General features: G+C 33.9%; 2 protein-coding genes and 1 pseudogene across 6 annotated transcripts in view; all 3 read left to right on the forward strand.

Annotated features, from left to right (window-relative positions):
* LOC107477459 (50S ribosomal protein L1, chloroplastic) overlaps nucleotides 1–2926 on the forward strand; it is a 3735-nt gene extending 809 nt beyond the window's left edge. Inside the window, exons 2-7 of one of the 2 annotated variants that reach the window (XM_016097489.3) lie at nucleotides 349–555; nucleotides 679–733; nucleotides 1553–1680; nucleotides 1901–1984; nucleotides 2275–2400; nucleotides 2496–2926. In XM_016097489.3, coding sequence (XP_015952975.1) covers nucleotides 349–555; nucleotides 679–733; nucleotides 1553–1680; nucleotides 1901–1984; nucleotides 2275–2400; nucleotides 2496–2627 — 732 coding nt within the window. In that variant the 3' untranslated portion in view covers nucleotides 2628–2926. The remainder of the gene's footprint in view (nucleotides 1–348; nucleotides 556–678; nucleotides 734–1552; nucleotides 1681–1900; nucleotides 1985–2274; nucleotides 2401–2495) is intronic. The other variant, XM_016097490.3, reaches the window with a different exon arrangement.
* A 2277-nt stretch (nucleotides 2927–5203) lies between these two features.
* On the forward strand, nucleotides 5204–8454 carry LOC107477458 (uncharacterized GPI-anchored protein At1g61900). Of its 4 annotated transcripts, none has more exons than XM_016097485.3 (7): nucleotides 5204–5685; nucleotides 5947–6828; nucleotides 7016–7261; nucleotides 7374–7400; nucleotides 7657–7797; nucleotides 7899–7943; nucleotides 8198–8454. In XM_016097485.3, the coding sequence occupies exons 1-7, from the start codon at nucleotides 5655–5657 to the stop codon at nucleotides 8269–8271; spliced, it is 1446 nt and encodes a 481-aa protein (XP_015952971.1). In that variant the 5' UTR covers nucleotides 5204–5654; the 3' UTR covers nucleotides 8272–8454. The 4 variants fall into 4 exon arrangements, with proteins under 4 accessions (XP_015952971.1, XP_015952972.1, XP_015952974.1 ...); XM_016097486.3 differs by having other exon boundaries at nucleotides 7377–7400; XM_016097488.3 differs by having other exon boundaries at nucleotides 7383–7400.
* A 1215-nt stretch (nucleotides 8455–9669) lies between these two features.
* On the forward strand, nucleotides 9670–13279 carry LOC107477489 (receptor-like protein EIX2; annotated as a pseudogene).
* The last annotated feature ends 5013 nt before the right edge of the window (nucleotides 13280–18292 follow it).

An 18292-nucleotide genomic window follows, 5' to 3' on the forward strand; every position in this document is an offset into this window, starting at 1 on the left:
TATCAACAAAAAGAAAAAAAAAACTTGGCATTTCATGAAGTTGAGATCACCAGGAGAGACCAAGGGGATGAATAAAATCAATAGTTTAGGGTTTTGGAACATAAATATTCATTTACACAGAAAACATGATTATATGGCTCAATATTCTGTCATAATAGAATAATTTTATCTGAATTTTCAATGATAGGTTGTTTGAATACATGGTCAGAGGTGTTTTGGAGTGTAGGAAATTGTATTCAAGCTTTTTGGTTCGTTGATCGGTCGTTATGTTCAAGCAATAGTTTGCTTTTTCCATGCTCGGTTCATCTTTTTGTATTTGATATTGTGTTTCCTTCCTTTTATTATAAGGTTAATGTTATTATGATTTATCACCAGACGAGGTCTAAGAGGTTCTTGGAAATTCAACAATTGAGAGAGCGTAAGAAAGACTACGACTTGAAGACAGCAATATCTTTGGTCAAAGCAACGGCTAAAACCAAGTTTGTAGAAACAGTAGAAGCCCATTTCCGCCTCAACATTGACCCCAAATATAATGATCAGCAGTTAAGAGCAACGGTGAGTCTCCTACTATCTCCTATTTTAGTTTATTACATACCTGTACATTGAAAACCTGAGTCATATGAGCCCTAAGTTTTACAATAATAAATTCTAAGTCCTTCATCCACTTCTTCTTAATAGGTAAATCTGCCAAAGGGAACTGGGAAGCCGGTTAAAGTGGCTGTTCTAACTCAAGGTGCTTGTTTTTTTCAATTCTAACTCTCACTTTTAGACTTCTAGTTGATTAAAAGATTTCAGATCATGCAGAATACATTTTCTTATTAGAACTATGTGGATGAAAGGAAATTTATCCATTATTATTTTTCTATCTGGATGCCTCCCTGGATGAGCATAAAGTGAACCCTTTTATTGCACTAGTTGATTGATGTCTTGCCATCAAGATATTGACATACAGGAATTTCTATGCCACTGCACTCATAGGGAGGTCGTATAATTCTAAATCTGTACAGTAAGTGACTAATAATTGGTAATGCTTACGAAATTTAGCTCAAAAAACTCGTGTCACCCGTTTCCCCCAATGGCAAAATCCCATCTCTCGTTCTTTTCCACCTGTGTGCTTACTCTTAGTATCTGATTAATTATGGAACTACGTTGTGCCGGAATGTAGTATGTGATTTGGTTGTGTCTTGTACTATTGTTATCCATTTGTGCAAATAGCTGTAAGTCTGAGGGCAAAGGATTATCACTTTAAGAAAAGATATTGATAGTGATATTGAGTTTGACCCTTAACCTTCGAGTATTATTTACAGTTTATTTCTTATCTTCTAGTAAGAATGAGGTGGTCAAACCATTGTGGGCAACATCTTTGATGGTGTCTGAAATCCATTGTTAGAATGAATGTTTTTATGTCCTGTCTCTGTTGCTTTGCTCATATCTGCTTCCAATGGAATTTTCAGTCCTTGCATTTGTTCCTTATTAATTGTTAATGGACATGCACATGCTGTTTGTTTCTTTTCAAATAGTTCCCTAATGGCAATCAAATTTGTATTGATAGGTGAAAAATTTGATGAAGCAAAAAATGCTGGAGCTGATTTGGTGGGTGGAGAGGATCTGATAGAACAGATAAAAGGAGGGTTCATGGAATTTGACAAGTTGATTGCTTCTCCAGATATGATGCCTAAGGTGTTGATCTGATGATCTATGTTCTGATTAGTTGGCTTTCTCTAATCCAAACTTTATGTTATTCAAGTGATTAGGTTTAAATCCACCTTTTTCATTCTGATTAGTCCAGATATTACTATGTTCATGTTTATCCTTTGCAGTTCAGTAATTTAATAGGGACAGTTTCTGCGTTGCTACTTATGATAGAATCTCCCTTAATTATCATTGCGGATTCTGTCAGGTGGCTAGCCTAGGGAAGATTCTGGGTCCAAGAGGACTGATGCCAAATCCAAAAGCTGGCACTGTAACAGCTAATATACCTCAGGTGTGCTATCCACTTTTATTGTTTATTCCTTCGAAACATTCCTTCATTTGCAATGGGGAAAAATGTTATACACATTCTTTTAGTGCAAAATGTATATACATATACTAGTATTGTATTTCTAAGATTTTTCTCCTTTCTGTTTTCTTTATCTATCCTAAAAATTGTGTGGGAATAGTGCATGAAAAATTGAATACATTTCTGCCTACAACATCTGACAAGGCTGTAAGTCTTTTTTTTCTTCCGCAAAACTTCTGCGATTGGTTAACCAGAGAGCCTTCAAATTTTTTCAGGCCATAGCAGAATTCAAGCAGGGGAAAGTTGAATACAGAGCAGATAAAACTGGAATTGTGCACTTACCCTTTGGAAAAGCCGACTTTTCGGAGGAGGATCTACTTGTAAACTTGCTTGCTGCAGTAGTATGTTCTTCCGTCATTCCCCAAGCTTCTTTTCATAATAACATTTCGCGCAAGCGATAAGTACCCCGCTTAACTCATTCTCATTCATTTCACAGAAATCAGTTGACACAAACAAACCATCGGGCGCTAAAGGTGTGTACTGGAAGAGTGCCCACATATGTTCAGCAATGGGACCTTCAATCAGGTTAAACATCAGGGAGATGCTTGATTACAGACCAGATGCATGAAGAAATAGTGAGCAACCTGTGTAAATGCTTGTTTTGATTTGGTCAGCTTTTCTGGGTGCCCTTGTCAGATCTTTGCCAACTGGTTTAGCCAAAAAATGATGTTACCGAAGTTGCATACAAGGGGATATACTTTGGTGGTTATAGCTTTTAAAAAAAAATCGTTGCACCAAAAGTATATGAAACACTACATAGTCTTTGACCGCAGCTTGAGGATTTTTACCTTGTATTACTTTGTAGCTAACACCCAATATTTTAATTATATTTTTCTTTTCCTGGCAATAAATTTTCAATTTTTACAATTGGTGATTATGGTTTCAGGCTATATAAGCTTTATATTCTAATATCAGTCACAAATATTTCTGAATGTGTTTTAAAAACCAGTTAAATCCAAGTACATAATCACTGACACTCCAAATATTCATCATTCATGCATCAAGACATGCTTTTGTTGTTTGGCTTGGAGTATCCTATTCTATTTGATCAATGTTTGCTTCATAAGTTTATTAATTATTATTCTTGATAATGTTTCTAGGTGAGTTTTTTTTAGGTGTGTGTGTGTGTGCTTTTTTTTTTTTTCAAAAAAAGTAACCAAAAAAGATGGCAAAAGGGTGTCCCATCTTTTTGTGTGAAATTTTTCAAACAATGTAAATGTAAGGTGATTCTGACTATTGATTAAGTTGATCAAGAAGGTTAGATACTCAGATTAAATACAGGTCTATAACAGCATCTTATTATAGGTAAAACTCAATACTTGTTATTGTTTTATGAAATTTTAACGTGAGAGGATCTATTCTAATCTTGTGCTAATGTTAGATTACCTAAACTTGGAACAAAAATATCTCATGAATGACCTCTAATGAGCACAAACAAAAAAGCCTCATAAATGAATATTCAGAGGGCATGGCTCCAGCATCCAAGGATGAAAGGTTTGTTAGATTGATTGTTTATAGGAGTCGTAAAGAAGTTGGTTGTATACGTGGTTGATTCAGGGCATTAGATGCTAGTTTTTGTGGCGTGCATTTGCAGGAAAAAGATTTCAATGATGGAGGAAGTGGAGCCCCCAATTGTGGGGACCACAAGAACCCTTGTTAGTTTGGTGTAGTGTTGGCACTTGTCACAACATGTGTACACAAGAATTTGCGCATGTTAATGTTTCATTTTGGACACAATAATTGCGCATACTTTGATCCGTGTAGAGTGTACCTTGTTTTAGAGGGATCCGAGACACCAACCTCCAAACCAGTTCCCTCACCTCAACTAACACTTCCAAAAATCAACACACTTTAGGCAATTTAGTCTATTGATTAGTTAGGAAAAGCAAATACTAAAATTGTGGAGACTTCTTTTTTGTAATATGTTAAAGTAAAAAACTATGGTAACTTGTGTTGCACAATATTGACGAGGTTGTATTCCTTGAAAGGCACAATACAACCTCACTTGTTGGCTATTAGAGCTTTGTGCCTTAATAGTAATTGATGGTAGTTAATGGTAACTAAGCGTTTTCTTTATTGATTCTGCCTTGTATACTGTAAGAAAATATTATTTTCTTTTATTATAATTTGCTTATAGTTGAATTATGTCTTTTTTTTTTATTGTAGAGAATAGAGGTGCTACAGCGGTGACTTATGTTATGAATATATGTATCTAGTGCTAGACAATGTACACAATCAAAGTCAATTAAATTCTCATTCCCACTCTCAGTTAATTTCAGATTTTAGTATTTTACTATGATCATTCATGATCAAAATTTTTTAGGACTATATGAAAGGCTTGTATGATAATAGATTATCTCGTATATAAGCTTCATATTATCTGATCACGCAATGCATTTTCGTTTTTAAGTAGAATTAACACACAACAAATGTATATATTTTTGTACAAAATGTTTAATTGACCTTTATCACTCAAAGTCAACATTTAATTTATCATGTTTAGATTTATTAGACTCACCGAAACATTAGATTAATTAAAAACTAATTAAGCCGAAACTTTTTAAATGAAAAAAATATATAAAAAATATGATTATGATGAATCAGATTAAGAAAAAAGTGATTACTGACATAAAGATACTTTCATATAATATTTGATTTGTAAACAAGTGTTATGTGAAGAAGTTTAGCCCAGTATATTAAATATTTTAAATTATTTAACTATTTTTAATTACAAATTTAAAATTTCACATAAAAATACTTTTAGGTGATTAATTAGCTTCTAAAAACAAAAGAGCAGTTATTTTTTTTTAGTCGTCTATAGTATTTTTTAATCTGATAGCTCAATGATAAATTAGAGTTTTATTGACCAATAAATTATTATATACACAAAACGAGATTCAAATCTCAAACACTTATTTAAATGGACGAGTGAGCTGACCATTCGACCAACTTAAATTGGTTAAAGGAGCGGTTATTTATTTGTTTTATCGGGTAAATGGGCCGGAATGCAAGGACTGGGCCCATTTCAACGTAGATAATGCAGACTCCGGCACTGACTGGTGAAGACTAATGTTTGTTTGTTGTGTAATACTGTAATGTCTAGTACTCGCCAAAACGCTGCGTTTCGACTTTATAGAAATTGGTAATGCGGTTGACAGCTGTATGTAAGAGAGTGAGCATATGATATCACTCTTTCTCTCTCTGTCGCTCGTCGTCGTCTTCTCCTTCCTCTTCCTCCTTCCTCCACCGTCTTCCTTCCTCAGTTAGGGTTTCGATTTTCCCCTCTTTTCCCCCCTTCTTCTGCTGCTAACTTTAGTCCATGCATTTCAATCTCAAGATTCTTTCTCTCTCCGATCCCTATCTGAGTTAACCCGGCGAGTCCTCAGAATATTCGTTCCACGCTTCTCCGAGCTGGTTTCCTTTTGTGGAAGCTCACGGAAACTAAACTACTATCTCAGTTCTTAGTTCCAGATCTCAAGCTTGAAGGTACTGAGGTTTTACCAAGTTTTCTACAATGTGCCGTTATTTGACTTATCACCAGCGGCCATTTTGTTCTGCTGTGTGAAAATTAATGGTACTTGAAGGCTAGGGAGTTATGGTTAGCTTTCAGGATGCTAATTATAGGGGTAAGCACTAGTGTAATTTTTGGAGGCTTCTTTTGTCATTCTATTCTTACTTTTATGTTATTTGTTATTTGTTGCTGATTTGCAATCTTTTGTATATGAACCCTTAATCAATTACTGCAGCGGTGTTATTACTGTTTTCAAGCCTCATTAATATGATTTTTCTTTTTTGGTTTGTGTTATGGTTTTTGTTGACCTCCTAATATAGTAGAAGGGTTGATTGTTGTGTAGGGCTTGTAGTTCTAAGTGCTTATATTCTTGCAGGTTCTTGGTGCTGTCAGTTAATTCTATTTTTCATCTGGCTTCCTACTTTCCAAGATGTGACAGCACGAGAAACACATGCTGGCCCTAGACAAATTTCTACCCTGGTAGAGTTAGCTAAGGAACCTATTTCTGGAGAATCTGGGCTCTTTGAGCCCATAGAAATTTCTCCTGCTGTATTGCCAAAATACCCATATCCCACTGAGCCTTTGTCACCAATGTACACTAGTTTCCCTAGTTCCCCAAACAGATATCTACCAGTTTTAACCGGAAAATGCCCTGTAAACTTTTCAGTTTCGGATATATCAAATATCATAGATAAAACAGCATCTGATTGCACCGGAGCACTGGCAGCGCTCGTAGGGAATGTAATATGTTGTCCACAGTTTAGTAGCTTAATCCACATCTTCCAGGGTTTCTTCAACATCAAATCTGATAAGTTGGTTTTGCCAACTGCAGCTTCTGATCATTGTTTTACTGATATCATCAATATTCTATCCAGTAAAGGGTCAAATGGCACAATGCTTCCCACACTTTGCTCCATAAAACCATCGAATCTTACAGGTGGGTCATGCCCTGTGAAGGATGTTTCTACTTTTGAAAAAACGGTTAACACAAGTAAATTACTTGAGGCCTGCAGCACAGTTGATCCGCTAAAAGAGTGTTGTAGACCTGTTTGCCAGCCTGCAATAATGGATGCTGCACTTCAGATTTCTGGAAGGCAGATGATGCTTAATGACAATGGGAATGTGGCTGGTGAAATGAATCACACTGATTATCTTAATGACTGCAAAGGCGTTGTTTATTCATACCTTTCCAAAAAGTTATCATTGGAAGCTGCTAATACTACATTCCGAATACTGTCTGCCTGCAAAGTTAACAAAGGTACATTTTTTTAATTTTTTTAACTTTAATGTAGTATATCTTTTGAGTTTGATAATTTGGTTATGCATCTGCTGTTGAATGTATCATTGTGCTGCTAGAAATTGTTATCTATTTTCCACAAATCAAATGATAATTTGTGTTCTGCTTTAGTTTAATTCTCCTAATGAGGTGCATAATGTGTGTGCAGCATGCCCTTTGAATTTTAAGGAACCCTCGGAAGTAATGAATGCATGTCGGAATGTTGCTGCCCCTAGCCCTTCGTGCTGTAGTTCATTAAACACATACATCGCCGGAATACAGCAACAAATGTTAATTACAAATAAGCAAGCTATAATATGTGCAACACTTTTTGGATCTATGTTACGTAGAGGCGGCATAATGACAAATGTTTATCAGCTCTGTGACGTTGACTTAAAAGATTTTAGCTTACAAAGTATTATCCTACTCTATTTTGTCAATTGATGTTCTTATTTTTTGTCCACGGTGATTCTCTTAATTTGTCTGGCCTAACTTTTCTCTCTGTTGTGGCTATGCATGGTGTTGAGAAGCAGCAGCCTTTGGACTTCAACAAGGTGGGTTGGCTGCTATTATTTTTAATTCAATAATATGTTTGCACACTGGTTCAACTGATACGTGGAGTTGGGCAGTTGAGCGCAAAGTCATGCTATTATGCCCCATTTTTTTAAGAAGGGTGATCAATTAGAATACAATCCTGGGTTATACTGTTTTAGGGGGGAGAAAACCATTTAAATCAAAGTGAACCATTTTCTATTCCTGGTAAAGCAAAAGATTGAACTGTTAAGATTAATAATGTAGGTTTATGTGCAGGATGTCTGCTTGGAAGCTTGCCTCAAGATGTGATATTTGACAATTCATCAGGATTTAGCTTTACATGTGATTTGAGTGACAATGTTGCTGCACCTTGGCCTTCATCATCTTCCATTACATCTGTGTCGCTCTGTGCACCTGGTATTTTTCTTAACAATTTTCACTTTATTTTTGCCATTGGATATCGATATTCCAAATTTTTTTTGCATTTGTTTAACTCATGTCTACTTGGAGTTTTGCAGAGATGTCCTTACCTGCATTACCAACTTCGGCACTGAAAAATATTGGTTAGTATCATCACTCATTGCAGTTCAGGTTCCATTTTGAATTTTTCAATGAATAAATTATGTATGCTGTCAACAAATTTAATAGTTAATACAATAGTTTCTTTAAACATTTGTGTTCCTTAGCATTCCGATTTGTGCATGCTCAATTTTAACAATTAGGTTGCATGGATTATGTTCTTGTCAAATTATCTATTGGTGTTTGTCAATTGGTCCCGAGTAAAAGTTTGACTTTCTGAATGTTACGCATCTTGCAGGTTGTAATTCTGGTGGAGTGGGATTTCTTGTGCCTATTTTTTCATTTTTAATCTTCAGTACACTGTTGTACTGAATAGATTTTAGGGTTTAGATGAGTGTCGGGAAGGGCGTTTCCATGTGTCTTGGTGTTGATTTTGCATGTATATTTTTGGATAGTCTCATTGTATAGCATCTCTTTCTCCACGTGTCATCTTCTGGTTGTATGTGCTGAGCAGCTCCTTAGTGAAATAGTGCTCATTTTATTTAGGATCCATAATTGTGCTGTGAAGGGTTCGATTTTTTCTGCTGAAAAATGCTGACAAGCGGATGCCAGATTAGCCACTAACTGAAACTTAATAATAACACTTAAGATGAAGCTCTTAATTCGACGACTGGTAAGCCTTATTTGAGAATTAGAAGGATGTGACTTGAAAAAAAAAAAACATAATGGAAGACATAATTTGGTGCGCTTATGAGAAACTCATGTAAATTATCAGGGCAGATTGTAAAGATGAGGTGACATCGGAATACATGCAGAGTAATCGAGTTTAAAATGGTGAGTTTCGTCATTCCACCCTGTTCTGTTTTCAGGAAAGACAGTTAAAAGTTTGTGAACTTGAGAAACTAACACGTGATTCAAATTTAAAAGAGTACACAGTAATACAGTATATCAGATTATCAGTTGTATAATTAAATGCATTGGGATATTCGGAGGATGGATTATTGTTGGTTGTTATAAAATCTCAACCGAGGAAGCTGTAGAAAGAAACCAAACTACTATATTAATGAGTTCTGCCAGAGTTCTATTTGAAAAATGTTATTATATACACAAAAAGAATCAGCCACTGGATATATCTCTGTTTCTGTACTCAGTTGATATTCAAGTATTTCGTGCTGTAGCGAGATTAAGAAAACTGAGCTACAACACATTATAATTCCTCTAACAGTTAAATATATATATCGTTAAATGTTATATTATTGTGTTTAACTGACTGTTATGATCCCAAAATAATTTTATTTGTTCCCCACAAAATAACTTAAATAAATACTAAGGAAAAGTATATATATCCGGTTTAATTATTCTGTTGGTTTTGTAGTTTTATAAAATTTGCAATTAGATTTTTATACTTTTTTTTAATTGGATCTCTATTGTTTTTAATTTTGTAATTAGGTTTTTCAGGTCAAAATGTTAAAATTAATAGAATATTTCTCTCAAAAAATATGTGATAAAAAATCTAATTAGGTTTTTAATAATAGATATTTTCAATTTGTGATAAAATATTCAGTTAACTAATATTTTTTACACTAGAAAGGATCTAATTACAAAATTAAAAGCAGTGTTAGGACCTAATTGAAAAGAAAAAAATACAGAGATATAATTAAAAATTTGGTAAAATTATAGGAAGTAATAGAGGAATTAAACCTATATATCATGTAGAAGATTGATACTCTGCTGAGTAGGCATAGCCACTACAAACCAAACACCAAAGGACGAACGAAATGAAAGAGTAAATTACTCTCAACATTCCTTTGTAAATCAAGCACTACGCAACGTTGGCAGGTTGCTTTCTTTCTAATTTTGTATATTATTATAGTTTAGAGCAAAATTGACCCTGATTATGACCTGAAGTTAGTTATTTCACCTATATGCAAGGATTAGCAAGTTGTGGAGCTACTTTAAAAATTATTGAGGCTAAGATTAAAATCATCAAGAGAGACCAATAGAAGTAAAATAGTAGCAGAGTAGTCACTAGAGATCAGAACCGTGGAGTTGTTGGGGAGTTTTTTAATAGGATTCAGGACACAATGGAACATTAGCAATTGTCTTGACTTGAATGTGTTATTTTCAGAAACATTTGCTTCTCTTTCTGATGCATGTTTCTGGTCAATCATTCTGTCTTGCATATATTTATTTTTATATCAACTTTGTATATATCCATCTTGTCTCGTCCGTGAAGGCTCAGCTTGGAAGGCTTCCATGGAATTATAGTAAGTTTATCATTAACACAGAAATTAATAATGAGGCCAGGTTAAGAATCGACACGAATATATTGGTTTGCAGCCAGACCTGAGAGCAACAACCATGGAAAATATCACCTTATTTGCATTTTTGTTACTAGTATTTTGCTTCACAAACACATATTATGCTCCCAACAGCTATGCTCAACCGGTTGATTGCCTAGCTTCCGATAGAGAAGCTCTAATAGACTTCAAAGATGGGCTTGATGATCCTGCAAACCAGCTTTCATCATGGATAGACAGAAAATGCTGTCAATGGCATGGAATACGCTGTGACAACCGCACAGGAGCCGTTGTTGCAATTGATCTCCCAGGTTCTTATAACAGGTATGGATTGCTTAATCTAAGTGGTGTGGTAAGACCGTCGTTGATGAAACTCAAGTCATTAAGGCATTTAGACTTGAGTCTCAACTCCTTCAATGGTATACCAATACCTGCATTCCTTGGATCACTAGAGAATTTGCAATATCTTAACCTCTCATATGCTGGTTTTCGTGGAAAAATTCCTCGAAATTTCGGAAACCTCTCTCATTTGAAGTCTCTTGATATAAGCAGTGAGGTTTTAAGCTTACATGCTGAAACCCTGAAATGGGTGACTGGTCTTGTCTCTTTGGAACATCTTGCCTTGCGTGGAGTTGACCTTTCAATGGTAGGAACTGATTGGGTTAGTGCAATAAATACACTGCCCTCTTTAGTTGAGTTGCATCTATCTGATTGCAGCCTGCAAGGTCATATTCCGATTCTTCCATCTCTGAATTTCACTTCACTTGCTGTGATGGATCTTAGATCTAACGACATTGTGTCAAAAATACCTGATTGGCTTGTAAATATAACCAGCCTACATCATATTGATATAAGCCATAATCACATGTATGGAAGCATACCACTTGGTTTTGGAGAGATGCCAAATTTATTGTCCTTGAAATTATTGGACAATGATAATCTGACAGCAAACTGCTCTCAACTCTTCAGGGGAAGATGGGAAAAGACACAAGTTCTCAATTTGGCAGCTAATCAAATATATGGGAAGCTTCCATCTTCTTTTGGAAACTTGACTTCTCTGGTTCACCTTGATCTTTCTGACAATCATATTGAGGGTGAACTTCCAGTTTCCATCGGTAAACTCTGCAACTTGAATTTTTTCCGGCTTTCGCATAACAAAATCACAGGAAGACTACCTGAATATCTTGAAGGAATAGACAACGGTCATTCAAGAAAACCTTTTCCTTATTTGAAGACCTTTGACCTATCCTTCAATCAACTCAGGGTAAAATCCCAATCTGGTTAGATCAACTAGAAAATCTTGTTAAACTCTACTTTTCTTTTAACCTACTTGAAGGTCCCATTCCAGTTTCCAGAGGGTCATTGCAAAAGCTTACCTCTTTGGACCTTGGAGTCAACAGACTCAATGGGACTCTCCCAGAAAGCATAGGACAACTTTCTCAGTTGCAAATTTTAAGTGTCATTGACAATCAGTTAACAGGTGTGATCTCTGAAGCCCATTTCTCAAAGCTAAGTCAGCTTGATACTTTATTGCTGTCTTCCAATTCATTCTTTGTGACTGTTAGCTCCCATTGGATCCCACCATTCCAACTCACCGATCTTGAAATGGGTTCATGTGTTCTAGGGCCTTCTTTTCCTGCTTGGTTGAAATCACAAAATAAGGTTGATTACTTAGACTTCTCAAATGCTGGCATTTCTGGTTTTGGGATATGTCATCTAATATGTCATATTTAAATATTTCCCATAATGAATTACAGGGAAAGCTTCCAACTCCAATACCTATTGCACAATTCACTGCTGTTGATCTAAGCTTTAATAAGTTTGAGGGACCAATTCACCTTCCAACAGTGCTAGTTTCATTTTGAGATTTTTCACACAATCGTTTTTATGGTACTATCCCAAGGAACATCATGTTTGGCATAGAATTTTTATCTTCACATAATCAGCTTCAAGGAGAAATACCAATGTCTTTAGGAAAAGTGCAGTTACTTGTGGTCCTGGATCTTTCAAACAACAATTTAACAGGAAAGGTCCCTCCATGCCTTGGAGATTGTTCATCTCTGGAGGTATTAGACCTTAGGAGCAATAATTTTTTTGGGATAATTCCTGTTTCATTGGGTCAGCTGCAAAGACTCAGATCATTGCATCTAAGTAATAACAATTTTTGGGGGACTTTGCCATTGTCTTTTAGAAATTTGTTCAATTTGGAAACCATTGATATCGGAAACAACAGATTTTCAGGCAGTATTCCACCTTGGCTAACGGATGGTTTTGCACATCTTAGAATTCTTAGGCTAAGGTCTAATGCATTTTCTGGAGGATTGCCACATGAGCTTTCAAAACTCAATGCATTACAAGTCCTAGATCTTGCCAGAAATAACTTGGATGGCAACATTCCACCTAGCCTAGGTCATCTGAAAGCTATAGTTGATGAGCCAAAGAAAAACAAATATTTAAGGTACGGAGGATTTGAGGATGTGTACAAAGTGTACTATGAAGAAAGCTTGGTTGTGACTACAAAGGGCCAATCTCTAGTGTATACCAAGACTCTTTCTCTTGTTACTAGCATAGACCTTTCAGATAATAATTTCACTGGAAATCTTCCCAAGGAAATTACAAAGCTATCTGGTTTGGTAGTTCTCAACTTGTCAAGAAATCATATAACTGGCCAAATTCCTGAAGGCATGTCAAATTTGCATCAACTTTCATCTCTTGATCTCTCACATAATCAACTCTCTGGAATGATTCCCTCTAGCTTGGCTTCTTTATCATTTTTGGGGTACCTAGATTTGTCCAACAACAACTTCTCAGGTGTCATTCCTTATACAGGTCACATGACAACCTTTGATGAATCTTGTTATGTTGGGAATCCTGGTCTGTGTGGTCCTCCCCTTCTTGTAAAGTTTCCAAACGATGTTTATCCTAGTCATGACTACAACAAGGGACAAAATAATGAGGATGCAAATGATGATAGGTTAATTGTGATTCCTTATTTAATCTTTTCAATAAAGAGATCGTGGGGTGGTGTCTATTTTGCAATTGTGGATCAAGTTGTTTACAAGATATTGAAACTATGGTGAAAATTCTGTCCAAAAGAAGTAGCCTCATTGTAGCAGGTGTCAGACTGTCAGTGTTTTTACTTTTTTTTGTTTCATACACCATTAAATGGTTTATTGTGTTCTCGTTGTATACTCATATATTTTAGTTTCATTTTGTATAAGGTCTCTGATTGGTTTGTAGTTACAGCAAGCCAAATGTAACCTTAGGAGCTTGAAATTTATGTTTTATCATAATCTGTGAACGGCTGCTGTTTTGCTCCTTTTTTTTTTTCCTTTTTTTTTTCTTGTTGCCAAAAGTAACTTAACGGTGGAAAGCAATGGTGGTAATGGTGATGGTGCATGGTGGTGTTGTAGTAGTTATAGTGTAAAAGGTAAAATTGGCATTTGGTTTAGGCTATTGTGTTTTGTGCATAATCATCATAGTAAAAAAATTGTTTTTGTGTAAGTGAGGTTTTACTCAAAATACAACAGCAAAGCGAAATGGGGATAAGGATAATTGTTTTTAACATCCTTAAAATTGAACTTTTTATTTTTAATATTGGAGTAGTAATTGTATTTTTCTAAAATGTGGATTATTGGGGTGTTATTCTCAAATGTGGAGTCAGTTTAATTAGAGAAGTAGAAATTGGACCGTCCAATTTATTAGAGCCACAGAAATTGGACCGTTCGATTTTTAGAGGTATACAAATCGGACCGTCCGATTTGTGTTAAAAAAATTAAAAAATTTTGAGGTACAGAAATCGGACCCTCTAATTTGTGTATTTCCCACAACTTTAAAAAACACAAAAAATTACAATGTTAAGGTATATTACTACTTTTAATTCCATAACAAAAAAAAAAAAATAGCCCCTTAAATTTTATGCTATATACAGTTTAGCCCTTAAAGAACCTCAGGTGCTTTTCATTTTATTTTAAATTAGAGTGAGACCTGCGTGATGCGCCAAAAGATAAATTAATTATACTGTATAGTATATTCTAATAAGTATTATATTATTTAGAGATTGATTAGATAATATGTAAATTAATGTTAAATTTGAATTGTTATATTAAAAATATTTTGTAGAATATTTATTTGATAATTTGTATATAATTCTATATAATTATTCAACTAAAATATAATATAAATTAAAATATAGTTTATGACTTAAAAAATTTAAATTTATTTATTTTTTTAAAAAGATATAGACCTTTTATATTAGAGTTGTATAAAATTATATTTTTATTTGTTGCTTCTATTTTACATTTATTTTATTTGTCATACTTTATCTTCTCATATAGTGTTCTTTGGGTTGCAAATAATTAAAGAAAATTTAAACAAAATAAATGAGAATGAGAAACACCAAAAATATATATTAGTTTTATAATTATGATGTATTTGAATATAGCTAATAAGGAGATGCGTCAAATTTGAACTTACTTGGGGTTAGAAAAATAAATGAGAATGAAAAATACAAAAAAGGTAAATATAAAATTATGAATTAATTTTATAAACATAATATATTTAATGTATTTAGCAAGAAAATGTGACAAATTTAAACTTATTTGAAGGAGTATTAGTAAGAGTATTAACATTTTTAAGTTGTAGAATTTTAATATTTGTAACTAAAATTTTTTATAATTATTATTACGACACTTTTAATGTATACTTGAAGGAGTTTTTGCTAATTAGTATTAGAGATTAATAATTAAAGATTAGTAAAGTCTTATGTAGCATGTATAAGTAGACCAAATAATGTAGTTGTTAGAGTATTAATATGTTTAAGTTGTAGAATTTCAATATTTGTAACTGAAAATTTTTATAGTTATTATGTTATTTTTAATGTATATTTATTGTATTTAATTAGTATTTTATATTTTAATTGAATAATAATAGATAAAAAATTTAAATTTTCTTAAAATTTTTTTACTAAAAGATGATTGGTTAATTTCTAAATTTTGTCAAAGTAAATAAAATTACTGATATGATATCATTAGAAAGAGAAATATGGCTTAAACATAATATAAAAAAATTTAGGTATCAATTTTTATATAATAAGAATATATTTTTCTTATTTTTTGTATGAGCTATTTTTCAAAGTTAAAAACCAGTCTTCTTTTTTTCCTCTGTGAAATAACAATTTCTTGCCAAAGAGAAATTAAGAACACTGCGTTTATTAGAATACATTATTACTTCTGTTTGAACTTTTTGTCCCCAAGTTATTGAATTTTCCTGACAACAATGACAATGTTATTTAATAATTTCCACTGCAAGTTAAGAACACCGGAAATTTGACATTACTTAATAGCAGGCAGCAGAGTGGCATTGTTTATTGTTAAAGCATAGTTTGCAAGTAATAATAATCAGCATAATAAATTAAAATCAAAGAACTCTTCCTTTTCTTCCAAGTGCAGTCATCAATCAATAAACAATGGGTTATGTTAGGTAACTAATAACTTTTTTGAATAACATGAACAACGGATCTTAAAATTGACCCAATTCAAGTAAAACACACTACATTCTAAATTACTCACCTAAATCTTAATATTAGAATAACCATCCGCACACCTAATGAATTGAACATCAAAACACCTAGTAAATTAAACATCCGATATATTCATTGTTCACATTATTTAATATTTTCATTGTCTACCTATACTTTTCCATAAAGAATTTACTTTGGCTAGTGAACCGTACGACAGAAAAATTAATTTGATTAAATACATAAAACAATGGCAATTGTCTTGGATAGTTTTCGTCTTATAGAAAATTAATTGTTAATAGATACATCTTAGCCTGCACATTCTTGACCTTAGCTTGTCTTATGTATCTGTGAAGGTTCAATTTTGAATTCCATGGAATTAGTATAAGTTTATTGTGTTGCATGGGAGTTCATTAAGAGTGTGAACATACATAAAACTCAGAGAATTGAGAAATTAAATATACTTTCTGTCTATGGAGCTTAAGGGCAACATCAATTAAAAAGATGGCCTTAGTTTTACCAGTGTTCCTTGTTCTTTGCTTGATTATTTATGACCTTCCCTATAGCAATGCTTGATTATTTATGACCATCATTAGTGAAACTCAAGTCATTAAGGCATTTAGACTTGAGTATAAACTCCTGAATTCATTGGATCACTAGAGAATTTGCAATATTTGAACTTCTCAGGTACTGACTTTGTTGGCAAAATTCCTCCAAAGTTTAGAAATCTTTCGCACTTGAAATTTCTTTATATGAGCTTTTCAAGCTTAGATGTTGAAAATCTACAGTGTGACAGGCCTTACCTCTTTAGAACACCTTGCCTTGGATGGAATTGACCTTTCTTCGGTAGGAACTGAGTTGGTTAGTGCTATAAACCATGTATCCTCTTTAGTTGAGTTGCATCTTTCTCATTGTAAGATGTTTGGTCCTATTCCATCTGTTCCTTCTATCAACTTTACTTCACTTGCTGTCAGAGACCTTAGCTCTAACAACTTGTTAAGAATACCTGATTGGCTTGTTAATATAGCCAGCCTACAACATATTGATAGGAGATTTAATGCCTTGCATGGAAGAATACCACTTGATTTTGGACAGTTCCCAAATTTATTGTCTTTTAAATGGTAATTATTTGACAGCAAGCTGCTTTGACTTCTTTGCAAGAAGATGGATAAAGATTCAAGTGTTTGATTTAGCAGCTAATGCATTATATGGGAGGCTTCCATCTTCTATTGGAAACTTGACTTGTCTAAAAATTCTATTGAGGGTGATATTCCTAGTTCCATTGGTGAACTCTGCAAGTTGACATTGTTGAAACAATCAATCTGAATATCTTGATGTAGCCAGCAACTGTTTGACATGAGAGATAACAACTAGAAAATGTTGTTGAACTCAACCTTGGTCATAATATGCTTAAAGGGCGGAGTCATTGCAAAATCTAACCTCCTTGACACATTTAGATGTTTCTTACAATGAGTTGACAGGCATGGTCACTGAAGCTCATTTTTCAAACCTACATAAGCAGTCAGTTCTAATTGGATTCCAACTCGGGAATGTTGATATGCATTCATGTATTGATCATAATATGTCTCTCTCACATAATCAACTTGAAGGAGAAATGCGGTCTCGGTGGGCCTTGCGGCAGGCCTAACAACGCTATTTCCTCTCCTGAGATTAGTAAGCCTAGCCCAAATCCCCTGCATCTACAGCAAGCCACTCTTGCAAGTTTTGCCATCAACAAGATGGGAGAACTTGAAGTTCTAGTGAAATGGTAGAACCTAGCAGATTTTGAAAGCACTTGGGAGTTGGCGGAGAAGTTGAAGCTGGCCTTTTCCTCTTTTAACCTTAAGGACAACAAGTTTAGAGAAATTACTCCTTTTAAGTATCCATATAGAAGAAGAGGAATAAGATAACCTCTGTGAATTTAGGGAGTTAGTTACAGGAGTGAGAATTAGCCTCTCGATATACTCCTTCACTGTGTTAGGACTATTACATTGATACTCCCTCGTCAGTGATTTCTCTCATGGGGGGTTGTTTATTTCACTATCATGGATCAAGTTGTTTATAAGTTATGAAGCCTGAGGTCTGAGGACACTGAAAACTGAGTTAATCATGGGCATGGCCAAATTAAAGTAAGAATCATTATCAAAGATATTACATCTTTGGTTTCATGTGTAATTCAAATTTCAATTATTTACTCTGATTCCATCTTATATACATGTATTCTTCTATTTATGTTTGTGCCTTTGTTTTGTACCTTCTTTCTGTACGATGTTATACAATGGCCTCCAATCAAGGAGATTTTTTAATTGATAGGAATATAGGATCTGTGCTCCCTCTCTTAAAATATGTTTGCGAAATCACAGAGGTTTTGGAAGGAAGAAACGAAGTGCATGGCTTGATGGCAAAAATGGAGTTCATTTTATCTTTTTTAAAAGGAACTAATAAATTTTTTTTCCAAAAGATAATAGCAGATTTATCTTTTTTAAAAGGTAAAATGATCTTTTTTCGAGTTATCTTTTTTTAAAAGATCTTATAGAGAAGTAAAAGTAATTTTATGTTTGAATATCTCATGTAA

This window comes from Arachis duranensis, chromosome 3 (genome assembly GCF_000817695.3).
Source record: "Arachis duranensis cultivar V14167 chromosome 3, aradu.V14167.gnm2.J7QH, whole genome shotgun sequence".
In the NCBI taxonomy this organism is placed as follows: domain Eukaryota; kingdom Viridiplantae; phylum Streptophyta; class Magnoliopsida; order Fabales; family Fabaceae; genus Arachis; species Arachis duranensis.